Source organism: Pan paniscus, chromosome 10, assembly GCF_029289425.2.
Source record: "Pan paniscus chromosome 10, NHGRI_mPanPan1-v2.0_pri, whole genome shotgun sequence".
Lineage (NCBI taxonomy): Eukaryota > Metazoa > Chordata > Mammalia > Primates > Hominidae > Pan > Pan paniscus.
The window spans coordinates 54,490,024-54,508,884 of record NC_073259.2 but is presented as its reverse complement, the minus strand read 5'-3'; the positions used below and the strand labels follow the sequence as shown (position 1 = coordinate 54,508,884).

At 32.5% G+C, this 18,861-nt stretch overlaps 1 protein-coding gene across 1 annotated transcript in view; it reads left to right on the top strand.

Annotated features, from left to right (window-relative positions):
* The window catches only part of REDIC1 (regulator of DNA class I crossover intermediates 1), a 96,148-nt gene that overhangs the window by 10,860 nt on the left and 66,427 nt on the right, over positions 1-18,861 (top strand). Inside the window, exons 2-7 of the mRNA XM_003825725.5 lie at positions 3,922-3,961; positions 6,743-6,881; positions 9,287-9,419; positions 9,798-9,846; positions 10,750-10,935; positions 13,198-13,313. Coding sequence (XP_003825773.2) covers positions 3,922-3,961; positions 6,743-6,881; positions 9,287-9,419; positions 9,798-9,846; positions 10,750-10,935; positions 13,198-13,313 — 663 coding nt within the window. The remainder of the gene's footprint in view (positions 1-3,921; positions 3,962-6,742; positions 6,882-9,286; positions 9,420-9,797; positions 9,847-10,749; positions 10,936-13,197; positions 13,314-18,861) is intronic.

Below are 18,861 nucleotides of genomic sequence, written 5' to 3'. Positions count from 1 at the left end.
GTTGTTTTTCCCTCTCCCTCTACTCCTTTTTTTCTCCTTTCTCTCCTTTCTCTTCCCTTCTCCCTCCCTTCTCTCCTTTAACCCCTTTATACTTTTTTGTTTTTAATTTTTTTCTTTCTTAGCAAAGAATAATGTAACAAATATTTATATTACTACTATCTAGAATAGATAACTTGTGGAGGATTCTATGAAGAGGTTATGACCTACCAATTTTCTTTTAAGTACAAAATGATTTTGAATCAATACCTATTATAATGACAACTAATATTGTTCATTCAAACTTTCATTGAAAGAGATGATTGTACATATTTCTTTAAAAATTCATTTTCCAGAATAACATAGTAATTAGTGTTTAAAAAAGATGAACCTCATTCCCACTTTCTAGCTCACTCCCAATCCTCTAGTAATTTAAGTTTCAAGACAAAAATTAGAGAAACACATATTTCAGTTTGGTTGAGTGTTGTAGTACATAAGTCGAAGAATGTAAAACAACGTTGAAAGCTAAGTAGGTGCATGCTATGGAAGTCATATCCCTAAATGATAATTACAGCTGTGTTTTAAAGCAATTACTTATGTAGTAAAATATATTGGAGAACATTTGCATAAAATCAAAGAGACCATTTACAATGTAATTATGACAGTTGACTACATACATAATACTGCAGTAGTCAGTGTGGAATGCTTTTAGCAATGACTACTAGGGATTCATTGGCAAGTCCTTTTAATTATAATTTATTTTTGTCATATATAAAGTTCTGGTTAGTTTCCCCTACTACTTAGGGAATATAGTCCCTTATTACTGTTGTCTTATTTTTATATTAGCCTAAGCAAACCACAAGAAGCAACTATTAAGGAGTACATATATCCTGACATAGCCAAATAAAAATGACCTTTGGATCATTACCTATTTTCATTTTATTGTAGCAGTGTAGTAGACATTTGTGATCTTTGGCATACCAGTATCTGAGGCCCCTGTTTATGTGTGGTATATCTGTCTACCACCTTAGGAGTTTTGGTGTTAGGTACAGGCCGCCTTCCTCTATAGAAGCTGAAAAAACAAACAAACAAACAACAACAACAAAAAACAAATAAACAAGCCTGGAGACTTGTTTCCCAGTCTGTTTTGCAGCTAGTGATACATGATCTAAGCTCAATTTTGGTGTTCTTGCCTTGTACATTGAATCAGGAGTTAGTGACCCAAGAAAATAGGGACTGCAGTGCATCTGTTTTTGTAGTAGGCAGTTGCAGGAGCTGCAGCAGGATTGAATTTTCAGGGACAGAGATGCCAGGGGAAGTGCTGTCCAGGAGTGGAAATGGTATAGTCAGCAGTATCCAGTATTCACCAGTGCCAGCAGTGGTATCCTTATGAGAATAATTGTTGCATGATTTTGGCCATATTCCCAAAACTGCCTAGACTTCCTTGCTCTTGCCATTTGACAAGCATGCCTTCTCAGCAGGTCTGTTTGGCTATCCATTTTTCTTTTAATAAATTTATTTTCTGTTTGAATCAGCCAAATATACTTTCTATTGCTTATAAGAATTCTGACTGATGCACTCTTCTTCTTTAGTGCAAATAATTAAGAGTGACTATATTCGGGACAATATTTAGTTTATGTGGACATATCATTCTATTAATAACAGTGATAGCCTTAATAATAATCTAAAATGTTCTGTTTAAGAAATGACCTTTGACATATATGTCAGAATCCTTTTTCATTTTCACTGCAGTCTAGTGATTGCTAGGCTGATGTAGATATTGGTCTTAAATACCTAATTAATTTTTTTCTTAGGCACATAGGGATGGGCATTAAGTAGTATGTAGAATTTGGTGATAGCCATGAATGTCCTGGATAAGAGAAAATCAGCCTGGAATAAAATCACACAATGCATACATATATGAAGACTATATTTACTTTGATTTCTTAATTTTACTGAGCTCTATAACATGGAAACTGCTTATACAATAAACATTTATTTTTGTTATCTCTTTTTAGTCTGGATTGCGTAATATTGCCAGCTCTGTTATACTTTTTATATTTCTGAACTTTGAAAAGTCACTTTACTTTCTGTGCATAAGCTTTGTGAGTTTTAAAATGATGGAGAATAAACTGATTTCTCATGTCCTCCTTAGTCTTAGCAAATAAGTCGGTAAAATGAAATTTTTTTTCATTTTTCTTTGTAAAGTTTGAATGGCAGCAGTACACTTATGATGCTGCCTGCAGCAGAATATATAGGGTTCTTTGCTCAATGAGTTCAAATAGTCAATTAAGACATAGCTAATGAGTCAGCTGGACTCTAGCGAGTCCACCCTGAACGTGCCTGATCTCAGAAACTAAGTAGGGTTGAGCCTGATTAGTTCTTGTGTGGGGGAACAAAGTTAATGGGAAGTATATTAAAGAACATATTCAATAAGTAGCAAAGTCAGGGGTATTCAGTAATTGTCATTGGTAAAGTTTATGAAAATCACTGGGAAAAATGAACAACTTTATATATTCTCAGTTGACATACTTGAAAGGCAGTTTTGGCTAAGAACTCCAATATCAGACACCCTGGATTTCAATTTTGCCTCTACCATTTATAAGCAGTGTGATCTTGGGGAAGTTACTTAACCTGTCTTTGCCTTAGTTTCCTCATCAGTAAAGTGGGTACAGAAACAGAACCTACCTTACAGAGTTGCCATGGAATTAAATGAGCTTATACATGTAAAGTGTCTGAAGTGTCTAGAATGGTGGAAGATATATGCTATTTAGTATTAGCAATTATTATTTTGATATTAGATAGTATACAGTTAAGACACAGTGTCATTTTACTTATTCTTACATAAATCTTGAATTTGAGACCCTAGTGTTATGCATGTCTAAAAGTTATGTAAATCTGGTAATACTGTCATGAATATTTTATAGTGTTCCGCTGTTATTAATAGAACAAATATCTTATAACCATTAAATACTGCACTATCATTGGTCTTCAGTGCTGTATGTGGCTCAAGGATTATAGATACAAAGCACATCCAGAACTACTAGGTTGTTTTTTTTTTTTTTAAAGAAGATGCTGTTGTCTCAATTTTTGTCTTTCCCCCAAGTTCATATGTTAAAATCCTGACTCCCAAGGTGATGATATTAGGAGGGGATGGCTCTGGAAGGTGATTGGGTCACAGGGGCAGTGTCTTCATGATTCAGATTCATACCCTTGTGAAAGAGGCTACATAGAGTCAGCTCACCCCTTTTACCAAATGAGGATACAGCAAAAAAATGTCATCTGTAAACCAGAAAGTGGGCACTCACCAGATATCAAATCTGTTGGTGCCTTGATCTTGGACTTCCTAGCCTCTAGAACTGTGAGGAATAAATTTCTCTTCTTGGTAACCTCCCTGGCTTTATAGTATTTTGTTATAGCAGCCTGAACATATTAAGACATAGATATGAAATTTCAAGTACATATGGCTGATATATTAATGTAACTGATGTTGCTCTAGCAATACACTTCACATTTCCTTAGATCCCAAATAGATTTCAACTTCCTCTCTGTTCTCTGTAGATTTCAGTAGAATGTTGAAATACAAAGAAAAAGAAGAATGTTGACAGAGAATATTGCTATCAGATAAGAATGTTTCAGGGATATATTCTTTCCAATGCATTTTTTTTTGCTTATCTTAGCATTAGAATTCAGATTTATTTTATACTTAATTATTCATCATTGACATGCAGTATTTTTTATTAGATATTGGATTTCCTAAGAAAATTTTGTGAAACATCATACTATAAATACTTTAAGAATATTTTTATAGTTTCTTTTCAGAAAAAATGCAATGATACTACACTTTTAGATTTTAACTCTAAATCTTCAATTAAGCTAAACTGGCAATTGTCTTAAAGGCCATTTCTTTGATCACTATATATTTTATTCTGCTGCTTTTTTCAGGTCCAGGGTTCTGATCAAGCAGGAAAGAAGAAAGCAAAAGGTAAAGAAAAAGTGTTTTTATTTTTGTCAGCCTTATGAGACTAATAACCTTGAAGTGCTTTTCTACCACTAATACATTCACCTAAGTGAAACTGGAGGCCATCTTCCTTTGGTCTTCTACATCCTTGTTGATAGCTTGATTAGCCACGTATTTTGCTCAGTCAGAGACTTAAAGATCATTGTTGATTCCTGCTGTCCTTCTAATTCCAAAATGTATCCCAGATCTGACCACTTCTCACTACCTGAGTATTGGTATTCTAATTTAAATAATCATTTATTACCTAGATAAATGATGTACAGTAATGGTGTCATAACCTGTGTACTACTTCCATTTATTTTGTCTTTATTTTTTATTACACTGATTGCATTCCATAGTAAGGCTGAGCATGTATATACCTTACAACTGAGCAAAGAAACCCTTGTACATGTGCCCTTTTGGATATGTACAAGATTTGTTTGGGTCATTGTTATGCTGAAATAGCAAACAGAGAGAGAGAGATGGAGAAAGAAGACAGGCAAGGGGAAGGAAGGAGAGGGAAAGAGAACTGTCCCAAAATCCATTAGCAGTAGAATAGTAGAATGCTTAAACAAATTATGGCATATGCAAGTAATAGCATAGCAGTGCAAATGTATAAGCTACATATAATTAATGCAGATGAATCTCAAATACGTAATGTTGAGCAAAAGAAGAAACTCACAGAATATAAGCAGTAAGATTCCTTTATATAAAGTTCTAAAACAGAAAAAAAAACCCAATAATGTTAATATGATCAAAGGTAGTAAAATTTCAATAAAAACAACGGAGTGATATTATAAAAGCAGGATAGTGGCAGTCTCTGGATTCTTTTCCTTCCCAGCTATCCCCTTTTGTATTGCATCCCATTCATTTCTCAGTCATCTTGCTAAAGTCAACAATGAACTTTATGCTGTTCAATTGAAAGGATATTTGTCAGTCCGATTTATTTTATTACGTTGTCATCTCCTACACAAAGCAAATTCTTTCTGATCTTTCTTTGGTACATTCTCCAGATTTTATTTCTATCTCTCTGGTTGTTCCTTTTTAATGACTGTTTTCAAGTTAAAATTTGATTACTTAGTTTCTGAAAGTTTTCTAGTTCTTTTCAAATTGTTTTCTAGTTGTTTTTACCAAGTGAGACTTGACAAAAAAATTGAGCTTAGTCTTGTCAAGTTAATCAGTTAGTTACATACTTCTGTTCTTTCTTGGAACAGATATTAGAGGCTATCATGATGGCTGGATAATATGGGACAAACTTCTTCAACATGTTTCCTGGAATAAAGGCTTAGTCCCTTTGACAGTCTTTGTATTGTTCTTCCTTATTCCTGGAACCTTATATTCCTACCCTCTTTGGATAGCTCTGACTCATCCATCTATCTTAGAACTCATTTCCAAAGAAGTCTTCCATGTCCTCCCTTCCCTGTACCCACCCTATCCCCAAACAATAATTTCCATACCTTTCCTAGGATTTGATACCATCCCCAATCACACTCAGTTGCATTTATTTGTGTCATCATCTCCCTCACTATGGTCTTATCCATCACAAAGTACAGTGCCTTTGTACTTTGTACAGATGAACTAACAACTTCTTAATTCCAGGACACAATCAATTATAAGATCTAGCATTGACTGAGTTGTTGTTTCAAGGTGGAAAACTATTTACATCCTGAAGATCCTGTAATTTCATTGCTTAACCATAGTATGGTCTTTAAAAATACATTTTAGTCTAATTTGGAGTTCCAGATCACTCAAATGAAATATGAACAAATACCTTTTATCTGTTATTTATTTTGTAAAACAAGACATTTACTTTTTTGTGTGTGATCATTGGCAAGTCTGTTATAGTTCTTACAAGATTTTTACAAACTTAAAAGTTATAATTGACAATATTCTGAAATGTTAATGTGAAAGAGCCTCAACTTCTTGAAAATAAATATGATATGTAACCTCTTCAAATTATGACCTCTTGCACTAAATATTTTGCCATCTTGGCTTTTTCTCATTTCTGACAATTTCGCATTTATAATTACATTCATAGCATTATATTATGAGTTATTTAATGGAAGAGAAGATGTTTTCACAACCTAGCACATAATAGTTGCTTGATAAATAAATATTAGTTAATTTTTATTTAAATGAATTAATGATGTAACCTGAAAGAAAAAGAATGGCAATAAGAAAGAATAATAACAGTTCAAACAGAAAGAAAATAAAAACTGGATAAAGTGATAATTATGTGCAAGTCTTGTTAAAAAAACAAACATCTGGGAATCATGGAGGGATAACAAATAAACGAAATTGGCTTTGGTTGCAGATTAATTTGCACATAGCTTTTTTTTTCTTCATTTCTGTTGACTTTTAATGGCACTCAGCTGTGCATATTTTTAAGGTTTTCTATGTCTGCAGAATAGCATACTTTGTAGAAAAACAAGAACAAGATTTTAGCCTGTCAGAATTGTTCTGTTACCAGATTTTTTAAGCTTTCTATATAGAGATAATTTCTAATCTTTTGATTTCAGAGAATAGCTTTATAGCATTCTGTTTTAAAGGTTATGCTTAAGGAAGATCATAAAAGGCTGTGAAATTTAGTCTTTAGGCAAACTGCAAGTTATGATTAATTGTAATGTATTTATAAACATATAAAGATGTCACAAAATTTAAAAGTATCAAGTCAATGACTTAATAACATGATTGATTTTTTATTATTTATAATTCTGTCTAAAACCGCATATTTGCTGCATTGTTTTTAATTTTTAATTATTTTAGGAATATTTTGAAAAACACAGGTTAAAATCAAAAATGAAATCACTGGGAGTTTTATCTCCTGTCAAAAATTCTGCTGTCAGCTTAGACATTCTTAACCTATGTATGGTAAATCAGATATCTTGCAAGAAGAAAATTCCTGGTAAGTCGTTCCAATTGCATTCTGTTTTGAACTTGATGTGATCATAATAATGTTTAGTCTTCTAATTAGTTTGTAATTTTCAAGCTCAAAGCATGTGGAAAATTAATTTTAAAATTTGGTTGCTCTCTTAAATTAGATGCCTAGTTAATATCTGCTTAAAACGTTTTGTTGCTTAATCCAATTTTTATTTTTATTTTGTGTATGTGTTATATAAAATTAATTTATTAGGTGTCACTAAACTTATTATAGTACAGTTGTTACATTATTCTATACAGGCAGGTAGTTACCAAAGTTTAGCTAGAGAGCAGGGAATAAATGTTAATACATATCAACAAATTAACTGTTCTTTACTATTTAAAGGATATGTATGAAAGGAAGATCTGGAAAGATTTTTGCTTCAATGACTAGTTTCCTATGTCATCACTTGAATTATTTATTACACTTTCCTGGGATGTTAATCATAGAAGTCTAATACTGCAAAATAAAGTCCATTTTGTCATATATTTTGATACTTCAAGTAAATAAAAAGCTTAATTAGAGTATATTTTTCCTCTTTTAGAGGAACTTGTGTCTGATATTTAATTTTTAAAACAACTGCTAAAAATGAGAGCATAAAAATAAGACAATTTATCAGGAAGGGATAGAAATTGATCAGAGTATTGTTAATATTTCCTCATTTCCTTTCTCCGTCATTTTTTTTCTCCCTCCACAGATAACAGTTTACACAAGTAAATTTGTTATACTTTAGAAAGAATAAATACATTGTTCATGGATTTTGAGAATAAAACTTTTTGTTGTAAATCTTTTTGATGTATTTACCTTTATTCCCAGTCGTAGGTGAATAAAAATATATTTCCTCATCCATTGCTAGGTTTATGGCTAAACCCTCAATAACAAAAGACAGATTAACAGGAGAAAAACATACAGATTTATTTAGTAAGTTTTATGTGACACTAGAGCCTTGATAAGAAATTTAAGATCTTAAGATTGGAAGAAATGGCTAAACTTGTGTATTTTTCTTGCCAGGTTTGATGAAAAAGTGGATAGTCCTCAAGAAGTATGATTGGATTTTTAAAAGAATGATCTAATAGTAATAAACTAAGGGGATCTTAGCAAGGCCTCTTTGTTCAGATTCTTATTTGTGACCCTGTGTCTTCAGAGATAGGGATATTATTTTCTTCCAAGTATAACCAGAGCACTTCTCGAATGAGGGTTTTATGACCTGCTTCAGGGGAAAGCTGAGAGTAACCTTCCTGCTTCTGCTGTTTTCTTAAATAGCAAGATGACTTATTTTGGGATAATGGCCTGAACTCCTGCACTTTCTTTTCATTTATTTCTTCAGCATATTTTTATTGGGTACCCACTGTAAGTACTCTACTGGGTGCTGAGGATAAAACAGAAAGCAAGCTTTACTAATCAGGACTCATGGCTGCAAATGACAGAAATTCAAAACAGTTATCTTTTTACTCCTTTAACAGGAAGAGTGATGGTGCAGTGGGCCTCAGAGATGACTTGAAACAGGGACTTGAATACTATCAAGATTCTTTTTCACTTCAGTCATTAACTTTATTCTCTCAGACTGTCTTCATCATTGAGGCTCAAAACATGGCCTTAAGAAACTAATATTACTCACCTTCTCTAGTTTTGCCACCAAGGAAATACTGAGAATTGTTTCTCTGGTCCCACATTTTAAAATTCCACTGTAAGAATATTTCCTTGTGCTACTGGTACCAATCTCACAGTGAAAAAATTTTGCTTATAACTAGCAGAATGGGATACGATTATTGGTTCACCTTTAGTCAGATGGCTACTGCCAAATCAATTATTTTATCCAGAGAGACAAGACTTTTATTTTGTTTTGTTTTTAAAGACAGGGTTTCACTGTGTTGCCCAAGCTGGTCTTGAACTCTTGGCCTCAAGCCATCCTCCAACTGCAGCCTCCTTAGTAACTGGGATTACAGGCATGAGCCACTGTGCCTGGCTTGAGGCAGAGTTTTATAAGAAGATATAAAATCTACACTATAACTATGTATATAGTTTGGGTGGGTGTATCACAAAAATAGAGTAGGTGAAAGTACTGACCAGAGAAAGGGAAAATATATATAGTACTGTGGGAATATATAACATAGTAACTAGTCTGGAGATCAGAGAAATCTTGGTGGAAGAAAAAGTAGAACTAAATTAATAGGGCAGCTATAATGAGGAATATATAAGATGATGAATATGTTTTAAAGTCTCTGATAGTTGTTTATATTTTAATGATTTATTTTAGCACTGATAGAATGTAAATGTTTTAGTAAAATTTCTTAGATATATGTTTATGTAATGAACATGATTTATTAAACAGTACTTTTACAATTTTTTATTCTTATTTTAAAATTATAATTATATATTTTTTATTGTAGAAACTGTGAGAAAACCAACCCATGTGAACATGAATAGAGACATAAAAATCCCCCTAAGAAAGCATAATTTAGAACTTCCAATGTCACCTCACTGTGTACCTTCTAAACTCTGCCTTGATGATACGGAAACCAAGTAGGTTTTAGCTAGGATTTATATTATTAGGTGTTTAAACTGGTTATTAACAACACTTTTACTCACTCAAAAATGTATAAAATACTTACCTTCTACCCCCAGTTTTTGTTTGTTTGGCTGTTAACAGTATTATGCAATGATTAAGACCTTCATCAAATGATCCAGATTTTGTACACTTCGTTTGACTTACCTTATCATAAAAATGTCTATATCTAGTATTAATATAATTTTTATAAAACCTAGTAATATTATGACCCTGTAATGATTTACTTAGGTTTCTATATGTTTTGTGTAGAACAGTATGAATTTTAAATATAGGAAAGGACAGTCGATTTTATTTCAATTTATATTTTTAACCTAAATTTTTCTTTTCATTAGTGTAAACTATCAAAGACTAAGTAGCAAGGAAGATCTTGGCCCAGTCCAGGTGAGATTTTTAAAAAAATTCTATAGGTTATTTCAGCAATTGTGATATGCTACCTAATGATCTAAATGTCTGAATACTGGAGAAAATTATTTTAAAGAAAATTTTGAGTCTTTAATTCTTTTAAAAGCTTTCCAGGTGAGAAATCTATGCCTTAAGAATATTTTAATTGATTGCTTATGAGAATCTCTTTGGACTGCTGGTAATGTGACTAGGCCTATGTTTGCATAACATTTGATTCTGCTTGTTACTGATGAGCTGCCAAGGACAGTTCACTTAGGGATTCTTACTTTGGGTTCACGTGATTATTGAGCAATTCATCTGTTCAAACATAGTAACCAGATTACTTTATATCAAATTGTGATGTCCAACCCTCACGTGGATCCCAAGATGATTTCTCTTTCAAAGTATAGCAAATAATTTTCTTAGCAAATAAAATTTTAATCAATTAGAAAATGCATAGATTATAATTAAAGCTTGGAACTTTAACATCTAATGTCATATTGTTAGCTATCATTTTTTTCCTTTGAATTGCCAGAGTTAAGCTAGATCAGAAAGATAATGGCAATGATACTAAAATCCCTTAGAAATCTTATCACCTGGATTATGGGTTAATGAAACTCAGATTTCCTGTCTTTAGAAGGTAGCCTACAGGAATGGAGCTGGAGGATGGAGAGAAGCAGGAGTAGGGAAGGCAGAGGGAAAGGTGCTCTTCAGTATAGCCTTCACTGATAACCACTCTCTTCCTAGTAAGTTCTGTCAATTACTGATGGGTTGCCTTGCCTTAGGACATTTTCTTTTGTAACCCCTGCCCTTTTCACTTATTTTAATTTCACTATTTTGACTTTCCTCTTCTCTAGTTTATATATTTTGGTAATGTAAATGATTTTATCTTCTTTCCTATAGTCACAAGGCATGGACTCATATAGTATGCTTCACCCTCAGTTCAGCAAAATAGAGAACTGCAGTTTCACTCCATCATCTTTTTCAGTGGAGTTACCTTCTAACAGACATATTTCAAAACTAAATTTCACATCTGGAATAGCACCTACTCCTCAGAAACTTGCATATGAAAAAAAGCAGAATGACCAGGTACCTTTGAATCATTAGTTCTTAGCATTTTATATCATTATATTTTCATGAAACTCTTTTTTTCTCTTTTTATAGATTTAAAATATTTACGTTTTGAATTGCTATACATATAAACAAATTAGGAGATAAATTAAGGATAATTCCCTTTACATCAAAAACTTAATTCTTTGCACTGTAGAAGATTGTGAATCCCAGAACTGGAGTGTTTTTTTAAAAAAATCTTGGAATGTATCATTCTCTTAGAAAACTATTGATAGTAGAATTGAAAGTAGTTCAGTGTGTTATATAGTAGTTGATGTTTATAATCACTGTAATTGATTAGTTGGTGATGTCATGATGACCCAATATGCATGATATGGAAAGTGTCCTGTGAATAGCAATATACAGTTTCAGAGATGTCGTAGTAGTCTCTTAAAGTGATGGCTTGATTCTTTTTATAATTTGAAAGATGACAAGTTTTTATTTTAAGTTTTTCAATTAACACTATACAAATATATAGAGATGTAGTGCTAAAATGTTGTTCAATCATTGTGTGCTCTAAAGCTAAAAATATAAAATATATAAATATTAAGATTCTAAAATACATCAGTCATAGAGCATACCAGGAAATCTACTAAAAATGAAATTTAATTAAATGTTACTATACTAATGTCTAATGGTAATGAGGAGAATGCTTATACAAACACTATGTCTTGTTAATGGGAATACTTAGTTTTGAATTTATCTTATTTTTAGCATGCAGTGGTTTTATGACATATTTATATATTATTTATAAATCAGTTTATAATTAATTTATAGTTTTAAATTTTAGAAATTATATTATAGCTATATATTATAGCATATCAGTTATATATATGCCATATGATAGTTATATATAATTCCATTTTATTAAAATTTTTATTAAAGACTTCCCAGATAAGAGAAAATGAAGTATTACATTCCTGTGACCCATGCTAGCCTTGTTATAAAGGCCCAATAACTTTCGAATGATGCAATGAAAGACATTTTCAATTACCCATTCAGTTTATATTTCGTAAGACAAAAACCAACATTCTAGATCAGCTTATAACTCATCCTTGCTCTATTAAATAGTTTAAGGATAGAGGATAAAACATCTGTGTAATCTCTATTTAACTTTCTTGTCTGTACATATTATAGACTGCAGGTTAATGATGAGCTCCAGAGAGGTAAATAATTTTATGCTTAACATGGTAAAAGACTGAAAAGAGATAATGTCCCTTTTCAATCATAGTGTCACATCATGAAATACTAGGGAAGTATTTAATAGCGTACTTGGAGGAATTTCAAAAAAAGTGAAAATAATTAAAATGAAATTATAAAATACAAAAGAAAATGAGTTGAAAAACAAGTTAGAAGAAAAAGTGACTTGGGGTTTCCTGATCCTTAGTTAAGTAGTATTGTCGAATATATAATATTATATTCTCTTCTCTTTTGATTTGTTTCTTATTTTAAGGGATAATGTTTCGCACCTCTGTCACTCTCTCTTAGATGTATTAGTTAGCTGAGACATTAGTATAAGCTCTCTCTGACTTTAGTCTATTTTTTTTTCCCCAAAGACTTTCAGTGTCTCTTTTTGACTCTCCTTTTTTTTTTTTTCCTGACAATTCTGTCATTGGTTGTGTTTGGACTTCTCATTTCTATGTTTCATGAGTTATAAATCAAATGTATGACAGATATAAATTATTGTTGAATAGATTAGTGTTGGGCCAATATAATAAGTTACATTTATAGGGTACTTTCCACATTAACAAATTGATTATCTTCTTTTCACAATAGTCTTTACACTCTCCCTTTTGAACTGAATAATATTGATATTCAGAAAAATTAAAGTAGCAATCTAAAGTTACTCAGTAAATGGAACAACTGAGACAAGTATAGCTCTTTTATTGGGACAAATTATTGTTTTCTGTCAGAGAAATTTAACTTACAATTATTCAAGATCTTGGTGTCCTGGTGTTTTTTTGTTTTTTTATTTTTTATTTTTAACTTGGAGAAAATGGTTAGCTTACCATCATATCAACTCTGTTATTTTAACAATTATTCAGATACTGGTATTGATTTTTTTGTTAGGAAACTATTTATTTTGTTTTCAATAAGTAGTAAAATTACTTTATTTTGGGCTATTTTTACAATTTTAAAATATAAATGTAGTTCATTTACATGACATTTTATGGTAAATAATTTAAATTGTATATATGTACATTTACTATTTTGGCAGTTTCTTCAAATTTTTTTTTTCAGCTCAGTACTGTTAACTGTTCTGATTCCTTGCTTTCCAAATTAAATAAAAGTCAAGATGTTTTCAGTCCATCACATAAAACTACACGATTTGGGACATTATTTGAAAGATTAAACAGGTAAGCAAAGATGCTGAAGGAAATAAAGAAGCTGTAGCATTCTGTACTTTCACTTAGAAATTTGATTTTAATGGACACAAATATTTTTAGTTAAAAATATAAACAGTCCTAAGTAATACTTCTAGAAAAAAATTCAAAAAGTAAAATGTATTATTTAATTGAAATAGTGTAAGTAATTATTTTATAACATGAACATCTACCTTTCATTTATTTAAGTTTATTTTTTATTTTTTGAAAAGAAGTCTCACTCTTTCACCCAGGCTGGAGTGCAGTGGCACAATTATCTTAGCTCGCTGCAACCTCTGCCTCCTGAGTTCAAGTGATTCTCATGCCTTAGCACCCAAGTAGCTGGGATTACAGTTGTGTGCCACCACAGCCAATTGGCTAATTTTTGAATTTTTAGTAGAGATGGGGTTTCACTTTGTTGGCCAGGCTGGTCTCAATCTTCTGGCCTCAAGTGATCTGCCCACCTTAGCCTCCCAGAGTCATTTATTTAGTTTTAAAATTATTTTGGACAGAGGTATTTTGCATGCACATTTTACAATCTCCATGAATTACTGTTTTCTTTTTCTGCAAAAATAGTGATTTCTTTTTCACATTTGTGGTAGTTGAATAGAATCCCACTTTCATTTTCTAGATGTCTATATATACAGTACAGTAGTGCCACCTTATCCACAGGGGATATGTTCCAAAACCCCCAGTGGAATCCTGAAATTGCAGACAGTGCCAAACCCTATATATGCTATGTTTTTTTGTATGCATACATACCTATGGTAAAGTTTAATTTATGTTCGGGACAGTAATAGATTAACAACAATAACTAATAATAGAATAGAACAATTATAACGATATACTGTTAAAAGTTATAAGAATGTGGTCTCTTGGTCTCAAAGTATCTTACTATATATACTGTACTTACCTATTTTTGGACTGCGGTTGACTGTGGGTTATAGACTGACCGTGGAAAGCAGAAACTGCAGAAAGTGAAACTGTGGGTAATAGGGAATTCTGTGAATCCTAGTTTGTTGTTTTAAAATCTATTAAGCTTGTAAAACCAGTTTGACCCACTCCTGGTGATGTGATGAGAAACCTTGACTCTGTCATACTATCCTAGTTTCCTTATTTTGGTAAATGGCACCACTATTCACTGAGTTGCTAAAGCCAAAATAAAAGTTGTACTTGATTCCTTCCTTTCCTTCAACTCTCAATGTCCATTTCACCAAAAAAGTTGTCAATTCTGTATTTTAATAAAGTTTAAAATTATCTACTTACATTTCTGTTTGTATGGGTTCCATCCCAGTCTATGACATCATTCTTTCTTGCCTGGAGAGTTGTAATGCCAGGTAACAGTTCTTTTTTGTTCTGAGATACATTTTTTAAAAACAGTTTTATGAAATGACAAACTAAACTAAACTTATTTAACTATGATAATGAATTTATGCACTTTGATAAATTTTGACAATGTCAAAGATAATGACACATGAACACATTTATTATCCCCGGTAGTTTATTTGGGTACCTTGGTAATCCCTTCTCCCTATTGCTTCACATCCCTTGTACCTATCCCAAAGCAACCGCTGATCTGCTTTGTGTTGCTCTGTATTAGCCCATATTTTCTATAATTTTAAATAAGACATCATATAGTGTGTTCTTTTTTGTTGTTTGACCTCTTTCACTCAGTGTAATTATTTTGAAATTCATGTATGTTGGTTGTTGCCCGTATCTATAGTTCATTCCTTTTTATTGCAGGGTAGTATTTCATTGTATGGACATAGCACAACGTATTCATTTACCCGTTCATGGGCATTTGGTGTTTCCCCTGAGTTTTTGTCTATTCCAAATATACCTGCTGTGACAGTTCATGTTATAAGTCTTTGTTTTGACATATACTTCATTTCTCCTGGGTGCAAGTGGAATGACTGGATCATTTGTTAGGTGTATGTTTAAATTTAAAAAAACTACCCAACTATTTTCCAGTGGTATTTGTATCATTTTATATTCCCATTAACAATGTATGAACATTGCAGCACATCCTTGCCAACACTTGGTACAGTCAGTCTTTTAAAATTTAACCCATTCTAGTCAGTGTGTAGTAGTATCTCATGTTTTTAATTTGCATTTCCCTAATGACTAATGATTTTGGCATCTTTTCATGTGCATATTAGCCATTTGTGACTCTGGTGAAATGTTTACCCTTTTCATTTTATTACTGGTACCTTTTTGAAGTGCAAAAGGTTTAATTTGATGAAGTCTGACTTATTAATTTTTTCATTTATTGTGCTTATGGTGTCAAAACCAACAAATCTTTGCTTAACCCAAGGTCATGAAGATTTTCTTCTGTTTTATACTTTTAGATCTTACATGTAGGTCTATGATTCATTTTGAGTTAATTTTTATGTGTTGGGTGTGGTAAGGGTCTGAATCCATTATTTACATTTGTGGAAAAGAATATTTTTTCCTTGCTTAATTGCTTTGGCACCTTTGTCAGAAATCAATTGACTGTAAATATAAGGATTTTTTTCTGGAATCTCAGTTCTGTTCTGTTGATTATGTTAGTACCAAACTGTCTTGGTTACTGTAGCTTTATTGTTAGTTTTGAAATCAAAGAAGTGTATTAGTCCAACATTTTTTTTTTCAAAAGTGTTTTGGCTCTTCTTAATCCTTTGCATTTCCATATAAATTTTAGGATCTGATGGTCAGTTTCTGCAGCAAAACCAAAAACCAGAAACCAAACCTATTTGGATTTTAAGAGATTATGTTGAATTTATAGATTAATTTTGATAGAATTGCCATCTTAACAATAGTGACTTTGACAGTCCACAAGCATAAAATGTTTTTCCTCTTTCATCTTCTTTAATTTCTTCAATAATGTATTATGGTTTTCAGGATATAAGCCGTGTTTCTTTCTTCCTAGTATTTTATTCTTTTTATGCTTTCGTAAATGGAATTACTTTCCCAATTTCATTTTTGGATTATTCTTCGGTAGTGTATAGAAATACAATTAATTTTTGTATATGAATCTTACATCTTTTGACTTTGACAATTTTATTATTCTAGTAATAGTTGAGTAGGGTTTTTTTTAAATCATGTTGGAATACATTGTCCATAGTAAGTATATTTTTACCTCTCTCTTTTCAATCTGGATGTCTTCTTCTTCTTCTTCTTCTTCTTCTTCTTCTTCTTCTTTTTCTTCTTCTTCTTCTTCTTTCTTCTTCTTCCTCTTGTTCTTCCTCCTCTTCTTCTTTTTTTTTTTTTGCATTGTGAATGTGATCTTAGCCAAAAGGCCAGGGAGCAATTTTTACTTCCCTTTCTTGCTTAACTTTGCTAACTAGAGCCTCCAGTACAATGCTGAATAGCAGTGGCAAGAGCAGATGTGCTTATTGTTCTCAGTTTTAGGGAAAAAGCATTCAGTCTTTCACCAGTAAGTATGATGTTAGCTATAGGTGTTTTTGTAAGTGTCCTTTAACAGGTTGTGAAAGTTCTCTTCTGTTTCTAGAGCATTGAGAGTTTTTATCATGAATTTTGTTAAGTGCTCCTTCCATGTCTCTTGAAATTATGATTTTTTTTAAGTATGATGTTAGCTATAGGTGTTTTTGTAAGTGTCCTTTATCAGGTTGTGAAAGTTCTCCTCTGTTTCTAGAGCATTGAGAGTTTTTATCATGAGTTTTGTCAAGTGCTCCTTCCATGTCTCTTGAAATTATGATTTTTTTTAAGTATGATGTTAGCTATAGGTGTTTTTGTAAGTGTCCTTTATCAGGTTGTGAAAGTTCTCTTCTGTTTCTAGAGCATTGAGAGTTTTTATCATGAGTTTTGTCAAGTGCTCCTTCCATGTCTCTTGAAATTATGATGTTGTTTTTTTAAGTATGATGTTAGCTATAGGTGTTTTTGTAAGTGTCCTTTATCAGGTTGTGAAAGTTCTCTTCTGTTTCTAGAGCATTGAGAGTTTTTATCATGAATTTTGTCAAGTGCTCCTTCCATGTCTCTTGAAATTATGATGTTGTTTTTTTTTCCTTTAACCTGTTAATATATAACAATTTATTTTCAGGTGTCAAACCACTTTGTATTGATGGGATGAAAACTGCTTGGTGTAGGCCAGGCGTGGTGGCTCACGCCTGTAATCCCAGCACTTTGGGAGGCCAAGGTGGGCGGATCACGAGGTCAGGAGATCGAGATCATCCTGACTAACACAGTGAAACCCCATCTCTACTAAAAATACAAAAAAATTAGTCCGGTGTGGTGGCGGGCGCCTGTAGTCCCAGCTACTCGGGAGCCTGAGGCAGGAGAATGGTGTGAACCCGGCAGGCGGAGCTTGCAGTGAGCCGAGATCGTGCCAGTGCACTCCAGCCTGGGAGACAAAGTGAGACTCTGTCTTAAAAAAAAAAAAACTGCTTGGTGTATAATCCTCTCCATAAGTTGTTGGATTTGGTTTGCTAATATTTTATTGATGGTTTTTGTGTCTATACTTATGAAGAATATTTGTCTGAATTTTTTATTTCTTTGTGATTGTTTGGCTTTGGTATCAGGGTAATACTGGCCTCAGAAAAAGTTGAAAGTGTTTCCCCCTGTTTTATGTAAGAATTTGTGGAGGGTTGGTATTATTTCTTTTCTAAGTTTTTCTTAGAATTCACCAGTGAAGGCATCTGCACATGGACTTTTTTTTAGTGAGAACACTTAATTACTAATTCGTTTTCTTTACTTGTTATGGTCTGTTCAGATTGTCTAGTTTGTTCTTGAGTCAATTGTGGTAATTTGTGTTTTACTAGGAATTTGTCCATTTCATCTAAGTTGCATGATTTGTTGGCATGAAGTTGTTTATAGTATACCCTTGAAATCCTTTTAGTTTCTGTAAGATTGGTGTTTATGTCTCTTCTTTAATTCTAGATATGCATTCTCTCTCTTTTTTTCATGTTTAGTGTAGCTGAAGATTTTTCAATTTTGTAGGTCTTTTTAAACAACTGAGTTTTGGTTTAATCAATTTTCTCAATTGTTTTTCTGTTTTCCATTTTTTAAGTTCTACACTAATGTTTATAATTTTCTTTTTCTGCTTGCCTTGGATTTAGGTTGCCCATCTTTTTCTAGTTTCCTAAAGTGGTAGCTTAACCTGCTGATTTTATATCTTTCTCTTGTAGTACTGCTTAGATGTCAACTAATGATTGGTCAGAAGTTGTGTTTAAACAGCTAGACCTCATAAGGCTTCCTCTTGTATGCAACACCTCACATTCAGCCAAGGATGAGTAGATACCTGAGGCCCTCTCTGGTCTCTCCTGAGTGTACACACAGCCTTACACATGTATGCATCCTCCTAGATGACCTCAGGTCTGGGAGTTTATCAAAGCTCATTATGACTATTTGTTTTCCTGATTTCTCTATGAAATTTCTTAATGGTTTTTGCTTGCTCTCAAATATTACAGTCTCAGGGAGCTGCAGTGTTGGACTTCCCTGATGGTTTGCCACGAAAAATATGATTGTTTTTGATGCCCTTCCATTACAGGGCTCTCCAACCTTGGTAGAGCTACCACTCATGGATCTAGGGGTGGAGGGAAGGGAC